At 45.3% G+C, this 17,997-nt stretch overlaps 3 protein-coding genes across 3 annotated transcripts; 2 read left to right on the top strand and 1 right to left on the bottom strand.

The window, feature by feature from the left end:
• The first annotated feature begins 157 nt into the window (after positions 1 to 157).
• On the top strand, positions 158 to 3,211 carry ttc5 (tetratricopeptide repeat domain 5). The gene is made up of 9 exons (XM_072376085.1): positions 158 to 393; positions 1,013 to 1,145; positions 1,238 to 1,449; positions 1,543 to 1,693; positions 1,784 to 1,875; positions 1,970 to 2,170; positions 2,552 to 2,766; positions 2,858 to 3,002; positions 3,089 to 3,211. Exons 1-9 carry the CDS (start codon positions 331 to 333, stop codon positions 3,206 to 3,208), a joined length of 1,332 nt encoding a protein of 443 aa, XP_072232186.1. The 5' UTR covers positions 158 to 330; the 3' UTR covers positions 3,209 to 3,211.
• A 1,167-nt stretch (positions 3,212 to 4,378) lies between these two features.
• Positions 4,379 to 7,910, bottom strand: LOC140282014 (E3 ubiquitin-protein ligase CCNB1IP1). Its single transcript, XM_072376549.1, has 4 exons — positions 7,611 to 7,910; positions 7,352 to 7,498; positions 6,930 to 7,104; positions 4,379 to 4,646 (listed from the first exon to the last, which is right to left on the bottom strand). The coding sequence occupies exons 1-4, from the start codon at positions 7,905 to 7,907 to the stop codon at positions 4,480 to 4,482; spliced, it is 786 nt and encodes a 261-aa protein (XP_072232650.1). The 5' UTR covers positions 7,908 to 7,910; the 3' UTR covers positions 4,379 to 4,479.
• Positions 7,911 to 10,679: 2,769 nt separating this feature from the next.
• On the top strand, positions 10,680 to 17,296 carry LOC140282244 (uncharacterized). The gene is made up of 3 exons (XM_072376827.1): positions 10,680 to 10,963; positions 12,606 to 15,955; positions 16,062 to 17,296. The coding sequence occupies exons 1-3, from the start codon at positions 10,888 to 10,890 to the stop codon at positions 16,284 to 16,286; spliced, it is 3,651 nt and encodes a 1,216-aa protein (XP_072232928.1). The 5' UTR covers positions 10,680 to 10,887; the 3' UTR covers positions 16,287 to 17,296.
• Positions 17,297 to 17,997: the final 701 nt, after the last annotated feature.

Raw genomic sequence — 17,997 nt, 5'->3', positions numbered from 1 at the left:
GTTATACTTACTGAATTAAGGAAATAATCACATTAATATCAACATATCCTTAGTTACCATTCTTATCACAAAATAACACAAAATCTTTTTAAAAAATATTGTCGGATTCGTTTTGCGCACGGACTCATGTCACTTCCGGTGTAACTGAAATTAAAAGCCTGCTTCGTATGTGCTCAAAATAATTATATTATTGACATTTCACTCAAGAAATGACTGTTTTTGTCAGTATACAGACAGTAGCGTCTTACAGGTGATATTTCTTTGACAACATACGGTCGCATTTTGTTCCGCTCCGACGGTTGCTTTTCTTCTTTTTGGGTTAGTGCAAAGATGGCGGAAGCAGGGGAGAGTGGTGATCCTGTAAAAGACAAAAACCAAGTGCAAATCATGACGGTAAGTCCTCCCTAAAATGTTACACACTTAAACGTTTACACCAGGTGTCTTGAGGCTTTGTTTTGTGTGGTCAGTGAGTGTGTTGCAGGCTGAACGTCTCTGATTAAACGTTACTAAAACAACTGTCTGCAGCTGTCGTGCTAACACTTGCTTTTTGTGCTCAGCTTCTATTGTTGATACGTTGTCAAGCGTGTGAGTCCAATACCTTAAATTTTATAGACGGAATGGCATTAAATATTTTACTGTATCCCGTTAAACCTCAGAATGAATTATTATGCTTATGCCTGGATGCCTGGATCTGGGTACTTGATGCTGAGTCATCACATTATCGGGGTGAAAGCATTAACTATGCACGATGGAATGACGCTGAGATCCTCTAAGTCAGCTTTCCCTACAATTCAGATGCCAAACACAAGCAGTTTGTCTATATGCATCAATGTGATGGCTCCGAAAATAAAAAAAAAATGCAACACCATTGCATAAAGTACAGATTTCACACACAACCGATTCTCGTGAAAAAAAACATGTTATTTCTGAAATAATGGTTTGTAGGAGTTATTGTAGAAATATGCCTCTATCTTTTATTCATCTGTCGTTGCGCTATTCTCCCACAACACAGGAGCTCGTGGATGAACTGTACAATTTCAGAGATGGTTATTTTGAGACTCACCGTGTTGAGGAAGCTGGAAAGAAACAAAGCGACGTTGCACAGGAGATGGAACAGACACTGAAGAAGCTGGAGGAGAATGAAGGTGGGGGCTGTATTTCCAAAACAAACTATATGGTTGTTATTGGCGGAATATGATTTCCATCTTTGGTTTCTCTGTTTTCTAACTTCTAACAGAGTGCTTTAAACACAAAGCAGAGTTCTTGCTGCAGAAGGGCAGGTGTCTGAATGTGACTCCAGACTTTAGTGCTGTAGCAGAGGAGTGCCTGTCCCGTGCTGTGAAGCTGGAGCCCGGCCTTGTTGAGGCCTGGAACATACTGGGTGAGCAGTTCTGGAAGAAAGGAGACTTGGCCGGTGCCAAGAACTGCTTCACTGGTGCCTTACAACAGGTACGGTGGTTAGAGGAGGTTCTCTTATACATGTCTTCCCTGCATCTCCACTTAGAAACTCACCTGTCCATGCTTGATCTTCCACCCTTGCAGAAGAAGAACAAAGTCTCCCTACGCAACTTGTCTATGGTGTTGAGGCAGCTGCCGGCGGCCAGCAGCGACTTACATGGCAAGCAGGTTCTGGAGAGTGTGGACGTGGCCCGGCAAGCTGTCCAGCTGGATGTCACAGATGGGACGTCTTGGCGTGAGTGTAGAGTCATAGTCTTTGTGGCGTTCTTGTGCCTGATGTAATGACAGTGTTGTTAGAAAGTCTTTTATGTCGTCATTTGTACAGATATCCTGGGAAATGCCTATGTGTCTCTGTTTTTCACCTGTGGACAGAATCCACAGTTCTCTCAACAAGCTCTAAGTGCCTACGCAAAATCTGTGAGTCCACACGCCCTCCGAAGCAGAGGGCAAACCTGCACAATTAGAAATGAATTTGAATGCTTAAATTTGACTGCATCACATCCCTCCGTAGGAGACTGATAGAGCAGCTTCTCATTACCCGGAGCTGCATTTCAACAGAGCCACCCTGTTCCAGTACGAGGAGATGTTCGGGTGTGCGCTGGGCGGCTACAGCCGAGCAGCGGCGTTGGACCCGAGCTGGGAGGAGCCGCCAGTGAAAGAGAGGCAGCTGCTGGAGTATCTGGAGAAGGTGACAGAACTCCTACAGAACAAGGTAAGAGTAGGCGTTGCTCCTTCTCAATCTGGTGTAGAGAACAACACTCACTGGTGTTGGAAACCATGCTTTGTTATGCAAACAGGTTGTGTACCCCTTTTAGTTCATTAAAAAAAGAAAAGACACACTCTACATATTAATGTCACATAATCCCTGGTTTCTAAAATATAAACTTACTAAAATGTAGTTTCAGTTAAATAGAAATGATAGAGAATTATTCACATTTAACAGTATCACACATTTCCCAACAGGGAAAATGATCATATTGCCTTTTCATTCTCTGTAAATGACTCTTATCCAGAAGATATTTTGACCACACGGGGGCAGCAAAGTGTGGCTCTTGGGTTTTCCCTCTCCATCTCAACTCTGTTGCGTTTCCAGGGGAAGGTGAAAGCGCGTCAGTTACGGACGATGCTCTCGAACCTCAACACATCCGCTTTGGGTCCCTGCTCATCTCCACAGTTTCGCGCCCCGTCTGGCCGCGTTGGCAGCTTGGAGCCTCGAACTCTTTCCGCCCTCACGCACGCTCATAATGCTGGAGTGGCCGCCCTGGGAAAGGTGGTGTTCAGCCTGGCCTCTGAGGATCGTATGGCCTTGTAAGTGCAGCACATCCGCTTCAGTCTTGGAGAAATAGTGTTTTTTATTTCTAGCGTTGCCCTGAAATTGTTCACCCTTTCTGTTCTCCAGCACCTTTGGCATGGTTGACAGTGAGGGAATGTGCATAGTGGTGATGGTCTATAACACAGCGGACAGCTGGGGGGTGCTGATAGGGGATTCTGTGGTCATTCCTGAACCTAATGTGAAACGACACAGTATTACACATAAAGAGAAGGTAAGTAGTTCACGCATGTTGGTCACCATTTGCACAATAACATCTGTATGTGTGTGTTTAACCCTTCCATGCCTTCTCTGCGACAGACATTTGATTTTAGAAGTATACGAGTGGATTCTCCTCTGCTCCTCATCGTCAATGGGAAGAAGCAGAACGTCCAAAGTCAGATCCCTGTCTCCATCAGCTACAAACACCAGAGCGAATGAGCCCGGATTCAAGAAAGGACCAAGTTTTTACTGGATTCGTTAGATTTTTTCCAATTTTGAAAGTTTCCAAAACCTGTGCCTGTTTTACATGTTGCTTTGTAAATAGAAGTCACCCTGTTATGTTTTCTATTTATTTATGAACTTCTTGAAGTCTTTTTTTCCCTTTGTCTTTGTCGGTTCTTCTGTAAATGAATAAACCTGCCATGAGCTCAGTTGTGACTTCGGTTTCCCTAAAAATAAGCCCTTTTTTACCTGAGGTACTTTGTTTATGTGCAGTGGTAAAGCAGCAGCTTTCAGGGTTTTATTATTTAACAGACCGTGAGTCGGCATGATGCACAGGACCAAAAAACAAATTAAACTATTTCGATCATCTTGTGGACGATCCAGTTGATCATCAAGTCACTTATTAAAAGGAAAAATGTATTCAAAAACTCACCCATGATTTGAGTTGGACAGTTAATCCGCTAATTTACTCTTAATATTTCCAATAAGGAATTGATCAGTGTCTCAGGTACAAATTTAACCCGAGTCAGATTGAGCATTGACAGAACATCTAATTGTAGTATTTAGTGGCATAAAGGGAAAATCCCTCTTAAAGAACTCTCGTGTCAGACATTTACACTTTAGGAATTTCAGTTAAAGCAACATACAATCATAGTTTTGGTTGCACTACTTCTTTAGGCCTAATCTTTTAAGACTTTTCAGGTTCTCTTTCCTTAAAATCTCTAATTATTTTTTTATTGGCTGTGTGGTTTCCCCTGTAGTTGTGGGATGTAACACCAGCGTCCAATAAACAAAGCTCCATGTGGGCTGTGCACGTGCACATGCGTGCACGTGAACTTCTCACGCTGAAAAGTCACAAAGATGTCAAGCGATCCCAAAGTAAAACGGTGCGGTCTGGCGCTGGAAACCAAAATCGTCCCAGAATGGGCTCAACTGAAGTCCATGTACTTTAAAACGAGTCATAAGCGCATAGTTTTAAGGTTCACAAACTTCTCTGGAGTTTCTTTAATAAAGAACGAGATAAAAAAAAGGTTATTTGTGGTTTTACATCATCTAGAAGGCTGCAGGACAGTGCTCTATAAAAGACCGTTTTACTCACTTTTACTGTAACAGGTGTGTGAACACAACTTAAATTCAATGTATTACTTCTGACAACATTTAGGGTTCAGAGTACAATAAATAACACAAATGGCTGACAGAATAACAGACTCTGCAACTAAACGAGTAACCCGTGAATGCAACACAGTGCGGCTCTCACATTTAGAACTTCAGTGTTTGCTGATGAAGCTCCGGCCCTTATCTCTGGCCGGGGAGCTGAACTGGAAGAAGGTCTTGGCTCCATCGGGTTCCAGGCAGGAGAAGAAACGGCTGTCCGGTTCGGGGCCAAGAGAGAAGAACTGAGGGCTTCTCTGTGGAGTCGCCTGCCGAGCCATCGCTGGGTAACACACAGGGGGTCGATGGACGTCACTCATTGTTGCTCCGACCCTCACACACACAATCAGCTCTTTGCTCCTGCTGATCTTTCTTGACGACCACCTCTTTCAAACAAAACACCTACAGCTGGGCCCTCTTTTAGGCCGTTTTAACATTCCTCTACATATCTTACTTTTTAATGTGATGATCTCATGAAAGCATCTAATTAGAAAGTCTACAAAGATAGATGGATGGATTGATATTTTACTATTTCTTTTCCATTTTAGGTCACCTCCAGCTGTGTCCTAAACAGCTGGGATGTTGCCTAAAATGGTTCTTAAAAAAGAATCCAATAAAAATCCCACAGAGAAAATATTTAAAATGTTTAAAAATCTATCCTGACTTTGATGCCAATAATAATCAACAGAGAAGCAAAAGACTGGAAATGTTGGGCAAAGCAGATGAGCTGAACGTGTTTTTCAAAAGGTTCATTTCAGGCAAACACTCACCTGCTTCGAGCAGCTCAGACCTCACCTGTACCCACAGCTCCCCCCCCCCCCACACCTCCACATCAGGACACTAGCCACTTTCACACATGAACGCCAGAGATTTTCAGGAGAAAGTGCAGATAGTTTGATCTGTTTTTTTTCGTAGATGCTGTTTATACAACTACATCACAGCAGAACATCTGTTCATATCCACAACATATCAGGTCAACAGAAAGGACAAAACCATCACAATTACACGGACACACACACGCTCACTGACAGCAAATGCTCCAGAATATTTGCTGGTATGTTAACACATCGTCTCACCCGGTGCAGGGTGAAAATCTCAGCATTAAATCTGAAGTCAATGTCCTGGACACGGCTACCGAGACCTACTCTTCCACCGCCTCCAGCAGTCGGGTGAAGAAGCAGCTGGAGAGACTGAACAAGGCTGCAGGTCCACTTGGTGTCAGAACCAGGGTTCTGAGGCCTGAGTCAGACATCCTTCCCACATCATGAAAGCCCTTGAGAGACTATTATTGGTCGACCTCAGTGAGCAAGTGAACACTTTTGAGGACCCACTTAAGTCTGCTTAAGAATTTGGGGGTGGTGTTGAAGCTGCCATTATCTACTCGCATCTGGACAAAGCAGCCGGCCCGTTGAGGATCGTGCTCTTTGATTTCTCCAGAGCTTTTAATATAATTCAGTCTTTGCTGTTATGTAAGGAGCTGCTGACAATACAAGCAGATCCCTCTGCAACCACCTGGATTACTGACAAACAGCCCACAGTTTCTCAGACTGAAGGGTTGTGTGTCTGAGAAGGTGGTCAGGAGCGCCACAGGGGACTGTACCCTCATTGTTTCTCTTCACTCTGCACACCTCAGACTTCCAGAACAACAATACTGAGTCTGCAGTTGTTGGGGGTTTCAGTGATGGAAAAGAGGCTGAGCACAGGGAACGGGTCGATCTATTTTTGGCCTGGTGTGAGAACAATCCCCTCAAATTGAACACAAACAAAACAAAAAATGTGATTGTGGATTTTAGGAGAACCAGGAAGAAGCTGAACGCTGTCTCCCTCCAAGGAAAGGAGGTGGTTGAGAAATACAGATACCTGGAAGTTTCCCTGGAAAAGAGACTGCACTGGAAAGGCAAGAAAAGACCGAGCAGACTATAGGTTTTAATGAAGATTTAGTCCTTTAGTGTTTGCTGCATCTTCTATAAGTCTGAAGTGGAGAGAACAATCTGCCTTTCAGCATTTGCTGGGGTAGCGGCATCAGAGCCAGTGACTCAAAGAAACTGAACAAACTGTTAGAGAAGGCTGGCTCTGTGCTGGAGACTGCACTGGAGCTGATTATGTAAAGAAGAATGTAACAAAAGCTGCTCAACATAATCAGCGATGCTGCACACAACAAACAACGCGTTCAGCCAGAGGCTACTTCAGCTCTGCTGCGATCAATAAAAGATGCAGAGAACTTGGTTGATTTCACAGCTAAAACAATTACCGATTGACCACGATTGTTTTAGACCCTTGGGCAGGATATTGTTTAAAAAACACACAAGTTTGTGCTGATCTGAAACACTTCTGAAAACCACTATCACTGAACACAGTTCATCGATGCAAAGAAAAAATAAAAATGTATAAAATCCCGCATTCTGGTGCCATTTGTGACCTCACTTAAGAAAAAAAGGGTGAAATGTTTCCGACAAATCACAACCTAAAAGCAAATCTTCATCAATGCGGTTTCCTCCAAGCTAGAAAGGAGATGGACTTCTGTGATGACATATTTAACAATAAATTACAAACAAAGTGTTATTACCATTGTTTAAGTCTTGGTTTCCAGGCTGTGGCTGCATGTCTCTTTCCCCAACACCCACCACCATGTTCCGCAGCCTCAGGGAGTCGTACAGGCCCTGCAGTTTCTGATACTGCCTGTTCCTCTCCATCAGCCTCTCAGACACCTCGCTGTACTTCCTCTTGTACTCGTCCATCACCTGACGAGCACAATTAAGAGAAGTACTATCTGATATCATCTGACACGATTTGTCAGAACTTAAGCTTAAGACTGAAAGATGATGGCTGGGAGTCCTTGAAAGCTTTTGCACAAAAGTAAGGTATTTTTTTTCAAGGCTAACTGCAACCTTATGCTATGTTTTCCCAAATTACATCAACCAAAAATCAAACAAAGCTTGATAAGAGTCCTAGTGGCACATTGGTAACGTTAAGTGATGAAGAGTTTACTTTCTTCAGGGAGGCAATCTCTCCTCTCATGGCGGTGAGCTCTAGTTCTCTGCTCTGGTTCTGTTGAGTCAAAACCTTCTCCATCTGCTTCAGCTGTGCATCAGCGCGGGACAGACTGTACTCTTGATACATGCGCTCCTGATGGACCTTTAAACACAAAGACTGACAAGCTAGTTGTCATGACTGATATAAAAACATGCTATCAAGGTTTGCAGACAGTAACCGACTGTGAATGCCTTTAGACAGGGTGATAGTTGACCTGATAACTCCAGAAGGCCAGAGCACGGGCACTGATGTCAAGAACTATGTCTGGTCGTAGACCTGCCAGCACCATGGCTTTGTACTCTTCAGATGGCGACAGCTCTGTCCTCACAATATCCAGCTTCCCAGACAGCGCAGAGGAGCATGCCGGGCAGATGGCGGGGGAGCGGCTGAACTCACCGGATCCGTGCTGATCACAGAAAACATGTGAGCAGGCTGTGACCCAGGCAAAGCCGCTCAACTTGGTCCGACATTTTGGGAAATTACACAGGAGTGTGTCGTCACCAAGAGACATGGCCATGACTGCAAAAAGTACAGTAATTGTTTAGTAATGGAAATAAGACATACATGATAAAATTTAAGAGCTCAATGTTATGAGTTTTAGGATGCTGTATTTTTTTAGTATATTACATAACTTTGCTGCCCTTAGTTTTGGTCTTAGTTAAAATATTTGTCATAATTTATGGCTCTTTAGCAGCATGGACTTGTACTAACCTTTGTTAATTAGGCTAATTTACCCGAATTTTTCAAGATGAAGAGCTGCTACCCGCCAACAAATTTAAGTTAATTTAGTTAACTTTGAAAAAACGTACTTAAAAGTAATTTACTTATTTTTCTCCAATCCCTAAATTGATTTTCAAGGTTCGCGGGTCCTATTTAATTATATAGCGCCTGTGTTTAAATGCTAATTTGATGTCAGAATACTTTAGCTGCTAATGCTAACTCCTCTGTAATCTGACATATTTCGAGTTTAATTTATAATCTGTTCCAGAGTGAAAGAGCTATAAGATTAACCCAAATATACTGTTTTATATGTGTTTATCTTGATAAAAAAAGTAACCTACATTGGATGCTATTACTAGCAAGCGAGCTAATAGAGAGCAAAGGATAAAACCTATTTGCCTGATTGCTAAAGCTAAGCTAGTCTGTTACAACTGTAACGTTAAGTTATTTTTCCTTTACCTGCTTTTTAAAAAAAATGTGTCTTTGGTCTTTATATGCATTTATTTATTTATTTTTTACAATAACGGCATAATTTTGTTTTTTCCCCTTGTTTTTATGTTTAACGACAAAAGCCACATCTTACCAGTTGGTTCTTCCTCCCTTAACAGGTGGCAGCAGATGACGTTAAATTAACCCTGTATTCTGATTGGTAGGATCTAACTCACTTTGAACCAATTGCAAGGGCAAGAGGTCGACATATTTCCTCAGGAGTTTAATATGATACATTCTGATCTTGTACATAGTTTTGACGTATAACAAAATAAATACAACCTAGAATATATGATGATATTAGAAAAATTAGTGACTGAAATCCCTCTTGGTTACATTTTGAGTAATGAGTCTGTAGTTGCAGTTATATTGTTTAAAAGTCTTTTTATATTGCAACAAGCTCTACAGATGTCTGCCAGTCGGTTTTTGGATCGGCTACTTAGATTTAACCAATGTTAGAGGTAAATGTTTAAATATAGGAAAGTTACTCCTCTCAGGTTCACAGCGGTGTTAATGATGACTTCATTAATTTTTTGTTGGTGTTGTTGCATTTCTTCATTCACACTAAAAAATGGAAAGTTTTAATTTAGCTCTGCTGTTGCAAGAGCAAAAAGAGAAAACTTACACTGAAAAAGCAGCCAGAAAGTAGTACTGCATGGACGCAACTTTGTTCTGTTTTTAAAGTGATAAAAAAACAACTCGCAAATTAGATACTTTCTGTAAAATAAAATCATTACATTAGTTTTCTCCTTTTGAAAAAAAAACGACTTGTTTACATATTATTTAAGATTATAATCCAGCATTAAAATTATTCAATGCTGGATTAGAGGACAATGTTGACTTTTTAGTCTTAACGATCACACATCTGCTGCTCCCAACATAAAGTGATCGGGAGTTTGTGTTCACACATCTACACCTTTTATGTGATACCCAAGTGGTCTTAAAATGCTTGATTTTTAGCTTAAACTCTAACCTTTCGAATGGCAGTTACTCCCCTGATGAACAATACCACATTTTCTTGCAGTCTCTGAATGGACTAACTATACAGTAAGCTTATGCATAATGTGGGACACCTTAAATTTGGCACCACCACCTCCTCCCACGTCCTCTCTTTCTCTTGCTTTTATCCATCTCTCCACGTGGTACAGGAGTAAAGGCAGGGGGTGAAAGAGGGGCATTGTGCTGTGCTGCAGCGGATCCGGGGGTTCATAGTGCGAGAGGGGAGATGCTCACTCAACTGTGTCCAGCTCGCCATTGTCAATGATTCCCATCTATTCTCTGCCTTTTAAATAGAGCTCCAGTGTAAGATGCTTTTTGGAGGGGGTTATTATGCGCTTGGTGATAACACACATATTACACGCATGCATGTGGAATGGATGTGGCCCCATTTTCACTCCCACAACACTGTGGTTGATAATTGGCCCTATATAGAAATCAAAGGGCAGAAATATTGCCAGCGCAATTCTCAGCAATATTTTTTAAACTCTTTAAACAGAAGCCACCTGCCAGGCAATTATTATAGCCTAAATATTTAATTATCTAGCTTCCTCGCTGAGGTTTGGACAGTAGGTGTAGTACACGTAGTGCCACCTGACTGATTAAGTCACCTGTTACATACTTAACTCGCATACTGTATTTTATTTTGACCCATGGCGATATTATTTCCGTCATGTAATTATAAAAGCATTTATCTTCAAAAAAGACGACGTATGTGTCCACTTAAATTTGTTTTTAGACATCCAGCAGCTTTGACGCCATTGTCGTGTTTTATTTAAAGTTTATAGCTTCTGTTCGAGTGTGTAAAGAAAAATAAAGCTGCGGGGAAAGAGACCCGGGGAGGCTGTGTGTTACACGCCATTGAAATGCAAATATCATAGAACAAGGAGTGGTTCTGTGTGTGTGTACGGTGTGTGTGTGCGTGGTCCCTGTATATGCATGCAGCGGAGCAGCAGTGGGAGAGGAGGGGCACAAATTGGACAAGTTTTTTTGGGGTGGGGGGGAGAGGAGACTTTAGGAAACAGCCACACACACCGCGACTCCATATGACACGGTGCTGCCGGGCGGATTTCCAAACACCACCTCTTTTTTTTAACTTTCTTCCATGAAAGGCCGCGTTTCCAAAACTTCTCATACATTTTTTTCCTAATTGCAGCTTTTTGCTCAAGGAACTGCACTACATTTGAACTTTGAATGCGTGCAGGAGCTCGTTCAAGTGCGCAAAAACGTGCCTGGTGCCATTCAACCGACTGATGCCCCCCTCTCTGTCTGACTCGCCGTGAATCATGTCACGCCGGAAACAGAAAAGACCCCAGCATCTCGTTAATGCGGATCCGGGGGGCCCGAGGCTGCTGTCTCACGGTGAGAAAACACTTACCAGTGTGCATGTGTTTTTATTTAATTTTCATTTAGAAAGGCTGTTTTGCTACCGTATAATATATACTAACACGATATAGCGGTGTGTAGAATTTAGTTTCAAAGTCAGTCAAACTTTAAAACGGATGCAGGCTATAAAAGCACAACTTTGATTTTAAAGGTATGAGTGGCTTCCTTTTGATATCTTACAACTTTGTGGCCGCATTTCAGCAATCGCACCTGATTTAACAAAGTGAAAAGTTTCGGATCTCAATTTGTCAACCAAACAAATGCCCATGTGGTCTTTCAGCGCAATGGGCCCAACTAAAAGGAGAGCCGAAGCACTTTGCTCATTGCCAGTAAACCTGTCCCTTTGAGGTGAATAGAGCCGGATTAACTAACATACATCTGTGGCCATTTTCTTGAGCTGACCGTCCTCTTGGAAACCAACAGGCTGCTCAGCTCTGACTGCTGGAGGTCTTTGATTAGTATGGAGCACTCGCCTAATTGTCAACAATAAGGTGCATGGGCGGGGGGAAGGGAAGGCAGTGTTTTTGGTGAAGATTAATCTTTCGCCCCTCTTTTGTCTTCTTCTTTTGCCGTTCATCCATACTTTTCTTCCTTATGTGCCCCTTTTCCCCATTTTCTACCTTCACAATACCTCCCCCCTCCCTTTCTTTCTCACCCTTCAGCCCTATTGACTGTATACTCCTGCGCAGTTGGGGGGGTGTTCGGGTGGATGAGAAAAAGTTTCTCACATTTGTGCCACATTACAATGGGATAGGCTGTAGCTCAAAGTGTGTGCACCAGCCTCCTCAGGTAATCGTTCACAACAGGAAGGTGGAAGGTTAGATTTGGAGTAATTCATGTGCTTCCAGCAGGTACAGGTTTGTTTCTAAATAACAGGGAAGGGATTTTGCTGAGGTACAGTCTTTCATTCCATCACTATACCTCTCCAGGAGGGAGTAGTTAGTTTGTCTCTCCATTGTTGTTACCCTCCCCCTTCTTTTCCTTTTTACTCTTTCTCACTCTGTGCTCAAGATTCTGAAAGAATTTGACCCCTGGGCGGCACAGGTCAGATTAGTTGACCAATCAGGGTGTGTGGACAGTACCCAGAAGCCTTAGCATAGCCTGACCCTCGACCTCCACTCTGACGTAAGGGGGGAGGGTGAATGGAGAGATGAAAGACGTAACTGCTGCCGGGAGGGGGTGGGTTAAGAGGGGTTATGGGTTGTCTTGGTGATGCCCATTGTCCTCCAAAATGTGTTGCCATAGCAGCAAGGTGGTCTGTAAGCTTTTTTGTGTGTGCAAGATGTTTGAGGAGTTTTGCTCCAGAGAGCACCGATTGAGACAAGACATTACAAAGAGTCTGAAACTGCTGAGGTTCTTCCATTTGTTTATTTGCTTGTTCAAGGCCATTTCCTTGCAGTCATTTCTTTTGAAGCTGTAACTGTATCTTTTGGTATGCACAGAAGTTTGCAAACTGAATTTGTAAACAATAAAGTCAGTGAGATAAACACTCTTTACCATTTTCATACATTTTCAGGACTGACGGGTTTATACTGGAGTTAGAGTATTGTGTAATGATGTTCCAGCAAATACACGCACTGCTTTTAAAAAGTATTCTTCTCTTTCTGTCATTCCTCAGAGGACCAGCTGAGCTTAAAGTCACCATCCTTATCTCTGGGCTCAGACGTGACCTCATCAGGGTCCTCTTCTTCATCTCCCACCTCTCTGCAAGACTGCCAGCCGCCTCTGGCCCCTCGCCCATCCCCTGGAGGGGTCCACGCGCCCTCCTTGCCCAGTGAGAGCTCACCTCCTCCCCACTGGCCCAGCCACATCGCCCCCTTCACCACATCCCTCCCCAACACCCACTCCTCCCTCTCCCCAGACTTTCCACACCCATCACTGTCTTCACAGACTCACTCACCTCCTCCTCTGGGTCAGACCTCTGGTTCCAACAGCCTGCCCCACCAGGGAAACTCTCACTCCACCATGACCTCTCCGTCGATGGGCAGCTCTGCCGCCACCACCACCTCCTCTTCCTCTTCTTCCTCCTCTTCCTCTTCTCAGCAACCTAACCGAGACAGCTCCAGTCCTGGTCAGCAGCAGGCCTCCACCTCACCAGGGGATCAGGGACATATTCAGGTGCCTCCAACCCTGGCAGTGCTTTTAGAGGAGCTGAGGATTCTGCAGCAGCGGCAAATTCACCAGATGCAGATAACAGAAGAGATATGTCGACATGTCCTCAGGCTTGGAGGGACTTTCTTTTGTCAAGATATTAATGCACAGACTAGTGGCGCAAACAGCAACCAGAAGCCCACAGGAGCACCATTGTCATCACCAACACATCCTGCCACTGCAACAGCAGTAACCACAGCCTCCTCACTTTTGACCGGACTTCCATCTTCTCTCTTCCCCCAACCGGCCGCCTCCAAATCAAGCACGTCACTTGTTAATGGCAGCAGAGCTGCATCCTCCTCAAACTCCACCTCGTTATCAACCTCCTCTTCTTCAGCTCTTTCATCCACTATGAGCTCCTCTGTTGCCTCCCTACACCCACTGTCCCTCTCCCTGGGCCTGCCGCCCCGCTACCTCCATGAAAAGTCATCCAACACCTCCTCATTTGGTCACAGTAATGGCATCAGTTTCCCAACTTCTCCCCTTGCTACAACCAGCCATCCACAGGACCTCCAGTCAAGCTCCTCTCTCACCACCGGGCGCCCTCAGCATGTCTGCCGATTCTGTGGAAAAGTACTGAGCAGCGATTCTTCACTCCAGATTCACCTGAGGTCACATACAGGTGAAAGGCCCTACCAGTGTCCAGTGTGCTTGAGCCGTTTTACAACCAGGGGGAACCTCAAGGCTCATTTCCTGCGACACAGAGAGCAGAACCCTGAGCTGTCCCTGTCTCTGCTCCCCCCTGCGCTGTCAGAGCAGACGCAGAGTGGATCGGCTCCAAGTGCCATCCAGAGAAGGAGAAAACGGAGGGCTGATGATGACGACACATATAGTGGAGTGAAAGGGAGTGTTCCTGGGATGACAGAGAGCATGGCTTTGGGATTGCTGTCTGGTGCGTCTGCTCGGCCCTCGCCTACCTCCCTGCCTCTGCCCCCCTCGGTGGACATGGCACTTTTGTCCACAGCCCATTCACTGCTCCAGCTGAACAGAGCCTCGGCCGCAGCTGCCAGTGTGTCCAGCTCTGGCCTGTCTTCTTCGTCACCGTCTTCCTCCTCCTCCAGTCAATTCAAAGGCGCAAAGCAGCAGCGATTTGATGAGAACACTCCCCCTCACTCTGCGCTCCATGCAACCTCCCCATACTCCCAGCTGGCCCACCTTCCCAAGATTCTCTTTCCTGGTGGTGCCTCACCTCACCACCTTGCACTTCTCAGGCCCCCGAGCCACCCATCCACTTCACACCTCACTTCCCCTCATCAGCTTCCCTTCCCGTTCCCACCTTTCCCAAAACCGTCCACCTCCTCTCCCTCCTCATCATCTCCCACCACCTCCACCCAGACCTCTGACACATCCAAGTTGCAGCGGCTGGTACAAAAGCTGGAAAAGCAGCCACAAGGCGGTGCCTCCTCCTCCTTTTCTGCCTCATCTCAAACCTCTGCTGAGGCCAATGGAGACGCCCATGACCTATCCACCACCTCCAGTGCTTATCGCAGGGAAATGCTGGCCGCTCTTGGACTAAGCCCTTGTGCCAGCACTGCAGCAACCAGCCATGGAGTCTCAGGTTCAGGAACTACAACTACCACGACTGCCCCATCTCTACCCACTGCCCAGGCTGCTAATCAGTGCGGAGTGTGTCTTCGAGTCCTCAGCTGCCCCAGAGCTCTACGTTTGCACCAGGCCACACATCTGGGTGAGCGTCCCTTCCCTTGTAAGCTTTGCGGTCGTTCCTTCTCCACAAAGGGCAGCCTTAGGGCCCACTTGGCCACTCATCGCGCACGACCACCCAATTCCCGTGCCCTGAACTCCTGCCCGCTGTGCCCACGCAAGTTTACTAATGCTTTGGTTCTTCAGCACCACATTCGCCTGCACCTTGGAGGGCAGATACCACCTGATGAGGAGATGCCATCCGAAGATGGTCCAGAAAAAGAAAGTGCAGTATTTGACGATGGTGAGAATGAGTCTGAAAACTCCTCATCTAAAGCACAACTCCTTCCTCTGGCCTTAACAACGGGCCCCAAATCTCCAGTGGGTGCTCTCAACTCAGGGTCCACTTTTAAGCAACCCACTGCGAATGATGCCGATTTTGTGAAAACCGAAGAGTCGGGGGTGTCCCCACCCAGTGTCAGTCCTTCCCTGCCCTGTATTCCCCCCTCAGCCGGAGCAGATAACCCCCTGCGTCTGAGAGACAACCCCCCAGCTGATGAAAGCCCCATGAACAGTTCTGTATACTCAGAGGAGGAAACCCACGCTGAAGTCGGCAGCACAAGCCCCTTCAAAGCACCATTAGCAAGCTCTCTCCCAGTCACAAGCAACGGAGATTCAGAAACTGACGATACCCCTCTTTCTCTCTGTGTTTCAAAGCCTGGTGCAGAAATCTTTATTTCAGACAAAGGGAACCACACTGATGAAGTGAGCCCCGCTAACGAGTCCAAAATGAGTCCCAGCAGTAACTCAACTCCCCCAGCTGCAGATCCTGCACCTGCACTCACCCCTCCTGTCAGCCCCGGAGCTTTTGCAGAAGCAGAGGAGGCTTGTAGCAGTGGGCTGCATGAGTTACGGGAGAGAGATGCCACCCACAGTAAAGGGAAGAGTGAAAGCATCGCATCCAGAGAGTCTCTGGATGTTTCTGAGCCAGAGCTGGAGAAGGTTACTCCAATGAAGGAAGGTTATTGTATGCCAGAAAAATCATCTGATGACCAGGAGCCCTCTGTTGCTGCACCTTCACCTGCACCTGCACCACAGACTCTGCCTCCCCGGCCAGACAAACCGTACAGCTGTTCCCACTGTGGAAAAGCATATGCCAGTCGGAGTGGACTTAAGGTAAGAGTTTGAGATTTTAACATGAAGATATTTAGGTGGAAGTTTTCTTAAACTTCATGCTTTCAGACTTTGTGTAATTGGCTCTTGTGTTGTATCCCATTAACAGGGGCATATGAAAACTCACCCTGGAGTGTTGACCAACACCCCCTGCAAGGCTCAAACCAATGAAAATGACTTTGCAGAAGACCCTGGTTCACATTCAACCAATAAGAACTCCAGACAGCAGGATGAACAGCAGGGATTGGCTCCAGAGAAAGGCGACAGCTCCAATCCTCTTCCAGTCACTGTTGGCTCTGATGTGGCAGCTGAGATTACAGATACCACTGCATAGAAGGTAGTTGCTGAATGGCTGCAGTCAGTTTTTCAAAGGATCCTGACAAGGGAATGTATTTTTTGATAGAATGAGAGTTGTTTTGTAGAGTCTTTAACTCGATTTCATAGTTCAGTTTTGTATTAAGCAGGTAGATCTAGTTTATATCGTAGTACCTTTACAGGAAAGTTGTGAATGTAGTATTTCTGCTGTCTATTTTTGTATTTCAAAGACCACAGTGAGGCCTTATCTTACACACTTTACAGCATTGTCATGATGAGAACTGTTTGTGCTTCTCTGCTGACTGACTGTTTCAGCACATACTGTATGATATCAAGCAACCAGTGCAAGCCGATGTTCTTCTTTGAAAAAAAAGTCCAGAATTTTACAAAATTAACTCCATACCAAAACAGGCCATGTTCGTGACGGCCGATGTGTGTACATATGACCTGCGGTCACATTTCATGCCTTTTTGTTGTTCCTGTCGTCTTTCTTTTTAAATGAGATGCTGCTGAATGCATGTTTCTGATGTGCTGAGTTGCACTGAGAGCCGAACTGCGTCCCGTGCTGCTGAAACATCGACTGAAACAGCTCCACCCGAGTAATGATCACACCCATGATGCTGTCGATAATAATTCTGATGATGATAATAATGGTTGTTTTAGATTACGAGGACTTTTGTGAGCAGTCCCTTACTGACAGCTGGAAACCTCTCTACCAGCACATGGCATTATTTGTGTTGATGATCGTGAATGTCTTCCTCATTCTTGTCGGTGCTATCTGTGCCGTTTAACCTGCAGCAAGGATGAGCCCGTCCGTTAAAGCCCCCCCCCCTCTCCAACAACCCCAGCCCTGCTCTCTCAAAGCACTTGAGAGTGCCCTGCTCCTACACAAATTGTGTGCACTCACTGCATTCCTGCTTTGCTCAGTTTAGTATTTGTATGCTTTGCCTTCTCTTTGTAACCTCCCCTCTTTTTTTGTAGCAATGACAGAATGTGTTCCCACGCTTCCCATGTGATGTATAAAATAAATAAAACAATGGCAATGTGAAGAGGAGACCTGTTTGTTGCCCTTCTGTGTTTTTTTTCTCCGGGTTAAGGCAGTGTCTCCGTGAATTCATTTATCTATTTAAGCATTCTGGTTGCATGACTCTTATTCTGTGGGCGCCTGTATGCACACTGTTGGTCAGTTTTCTCTTGTTTGTTCCAGTTCTCTCTGTGTCTGGATTGGTGGTGGTAGTGGTGGGGGGGTCCTTTGTCTGAGGCGCTGGGCTGGCTGTCTCCTAATTCTGTCTTTTATGCGCTCAGTGTCTTTTAATATGTTTCAGCTCCCCTGCACTGTGTATGTGTGTGTGAAAAGGATAATCAGAGCCTGTATGAGTGTGATTGAGGGTGCAGCTGTAGAGGCTGCCTCCTCCCTCCTTCCCCCCTGCCTTTCCCTCCCCTCTCTCTGTGTCATTCTCTCTTTCATACGCAGTCTCTTTCATTTTCTCTTTCATTTCTCTCCCTCACTCTCTCCTCACCCCCTCACCCCTCCGCTCCCCCCTTCCCCCCCATGTAATGAGCTGACACACAGGAAGCTCTAATCCTCACACAATACTACCCCTCTTCCCCCCAGAGTGACTGGAAGCGGGACAGGGGGCAACAGGGACCAACCTGGTCCAGCTGTCCCCAAAATGGCTGCTTTTAATCCCCCCTAGTTTTTACCCTACAGGGGCTCCAGAAACCATGAC

The sequence above is a fragment of the Leuresthes tenuis genome, unplaced genomic scaffold, assembly GCF_036924035.1.
Source record: "Leuresthes tenuis unplaced genomic scaffold, fLeuTen1.0.hap1 SCAF_22, whole genome shotgun sequence".
Lineage (NCBI taxonomy): Eukaryota > Metazoa > Chordata > Actinopteri > Atheriniformes > Atherinopsidae > Leuresthes > Leuresthes tenuis.
The sequence above is the reverse complement of the archived record's forward strand: the minus strand, read 5'-3'. Positions and strand labels throughout refer to the sequence as shown.

Coding starts and splice junctions, on each gene's coding strand:
- ttc5 (XM_072376085.1), top strand. CDS start 331: ATGGCGGAAGCAGGGGAGAGTGGTGATCCTGTAAAAGACAAAAACCAA. Junction 2,171..2,551: donor CAGAACTCCTACAGAACAAG/GTAAGAGTAGGC, acceptor TTGCGTTTCCAG/GGGAAGGTGAAAGCGCGTCA. Junction 3,003..3,088: donor GTATTACACATAAAGAGAAG/GTAAGTAGTTCA, acceptor TCTCTGCGACAG/ACATTTGATTTTAGAAGTAT.
- LOC140282014 (XM_072376549.1), bottom strand. CDS start 7,907: ATGTCTCTTGGTGACGACACACTCCTGTGTAATTTCCCAAAATGTCGG. Junction 7,499..7,610: donor TGGCCTTCTGGAGTTATCAG/GTCAACTATCAC, acceptor TTGTGTTTAAAG/GTCCATCAGGAGCGCATGTA. Junction 7,105..7,351: donor AGATTGCCTCCCTGAAGAAA/GTAAACTCTTCA, acceptor TGTGCTCGTCAG/GTGATGGACGAGTACAAGAG.
- LOC140282244 (XM_072376827.1), top strand. CDS start 10,888: ATGTCACGCCGGAAACAGAAAAGACCCCAGCATCTCGTTAATGCGGAT. Junction 10,964..12,605: donor CCCGAGGCTGCTGTCTCACG/GTGAGAAAACAC, acceptor GTCATTCCTCAG/AGGACCAGCTGAGCTTAAAG. Junction 15,956..16,061: donor CCAGTCGGAGTGGACTTAAG/GTAAGAGTTTGA, acceptor TCCCATTAACAG/GGGCATATGAAAACTCACCC.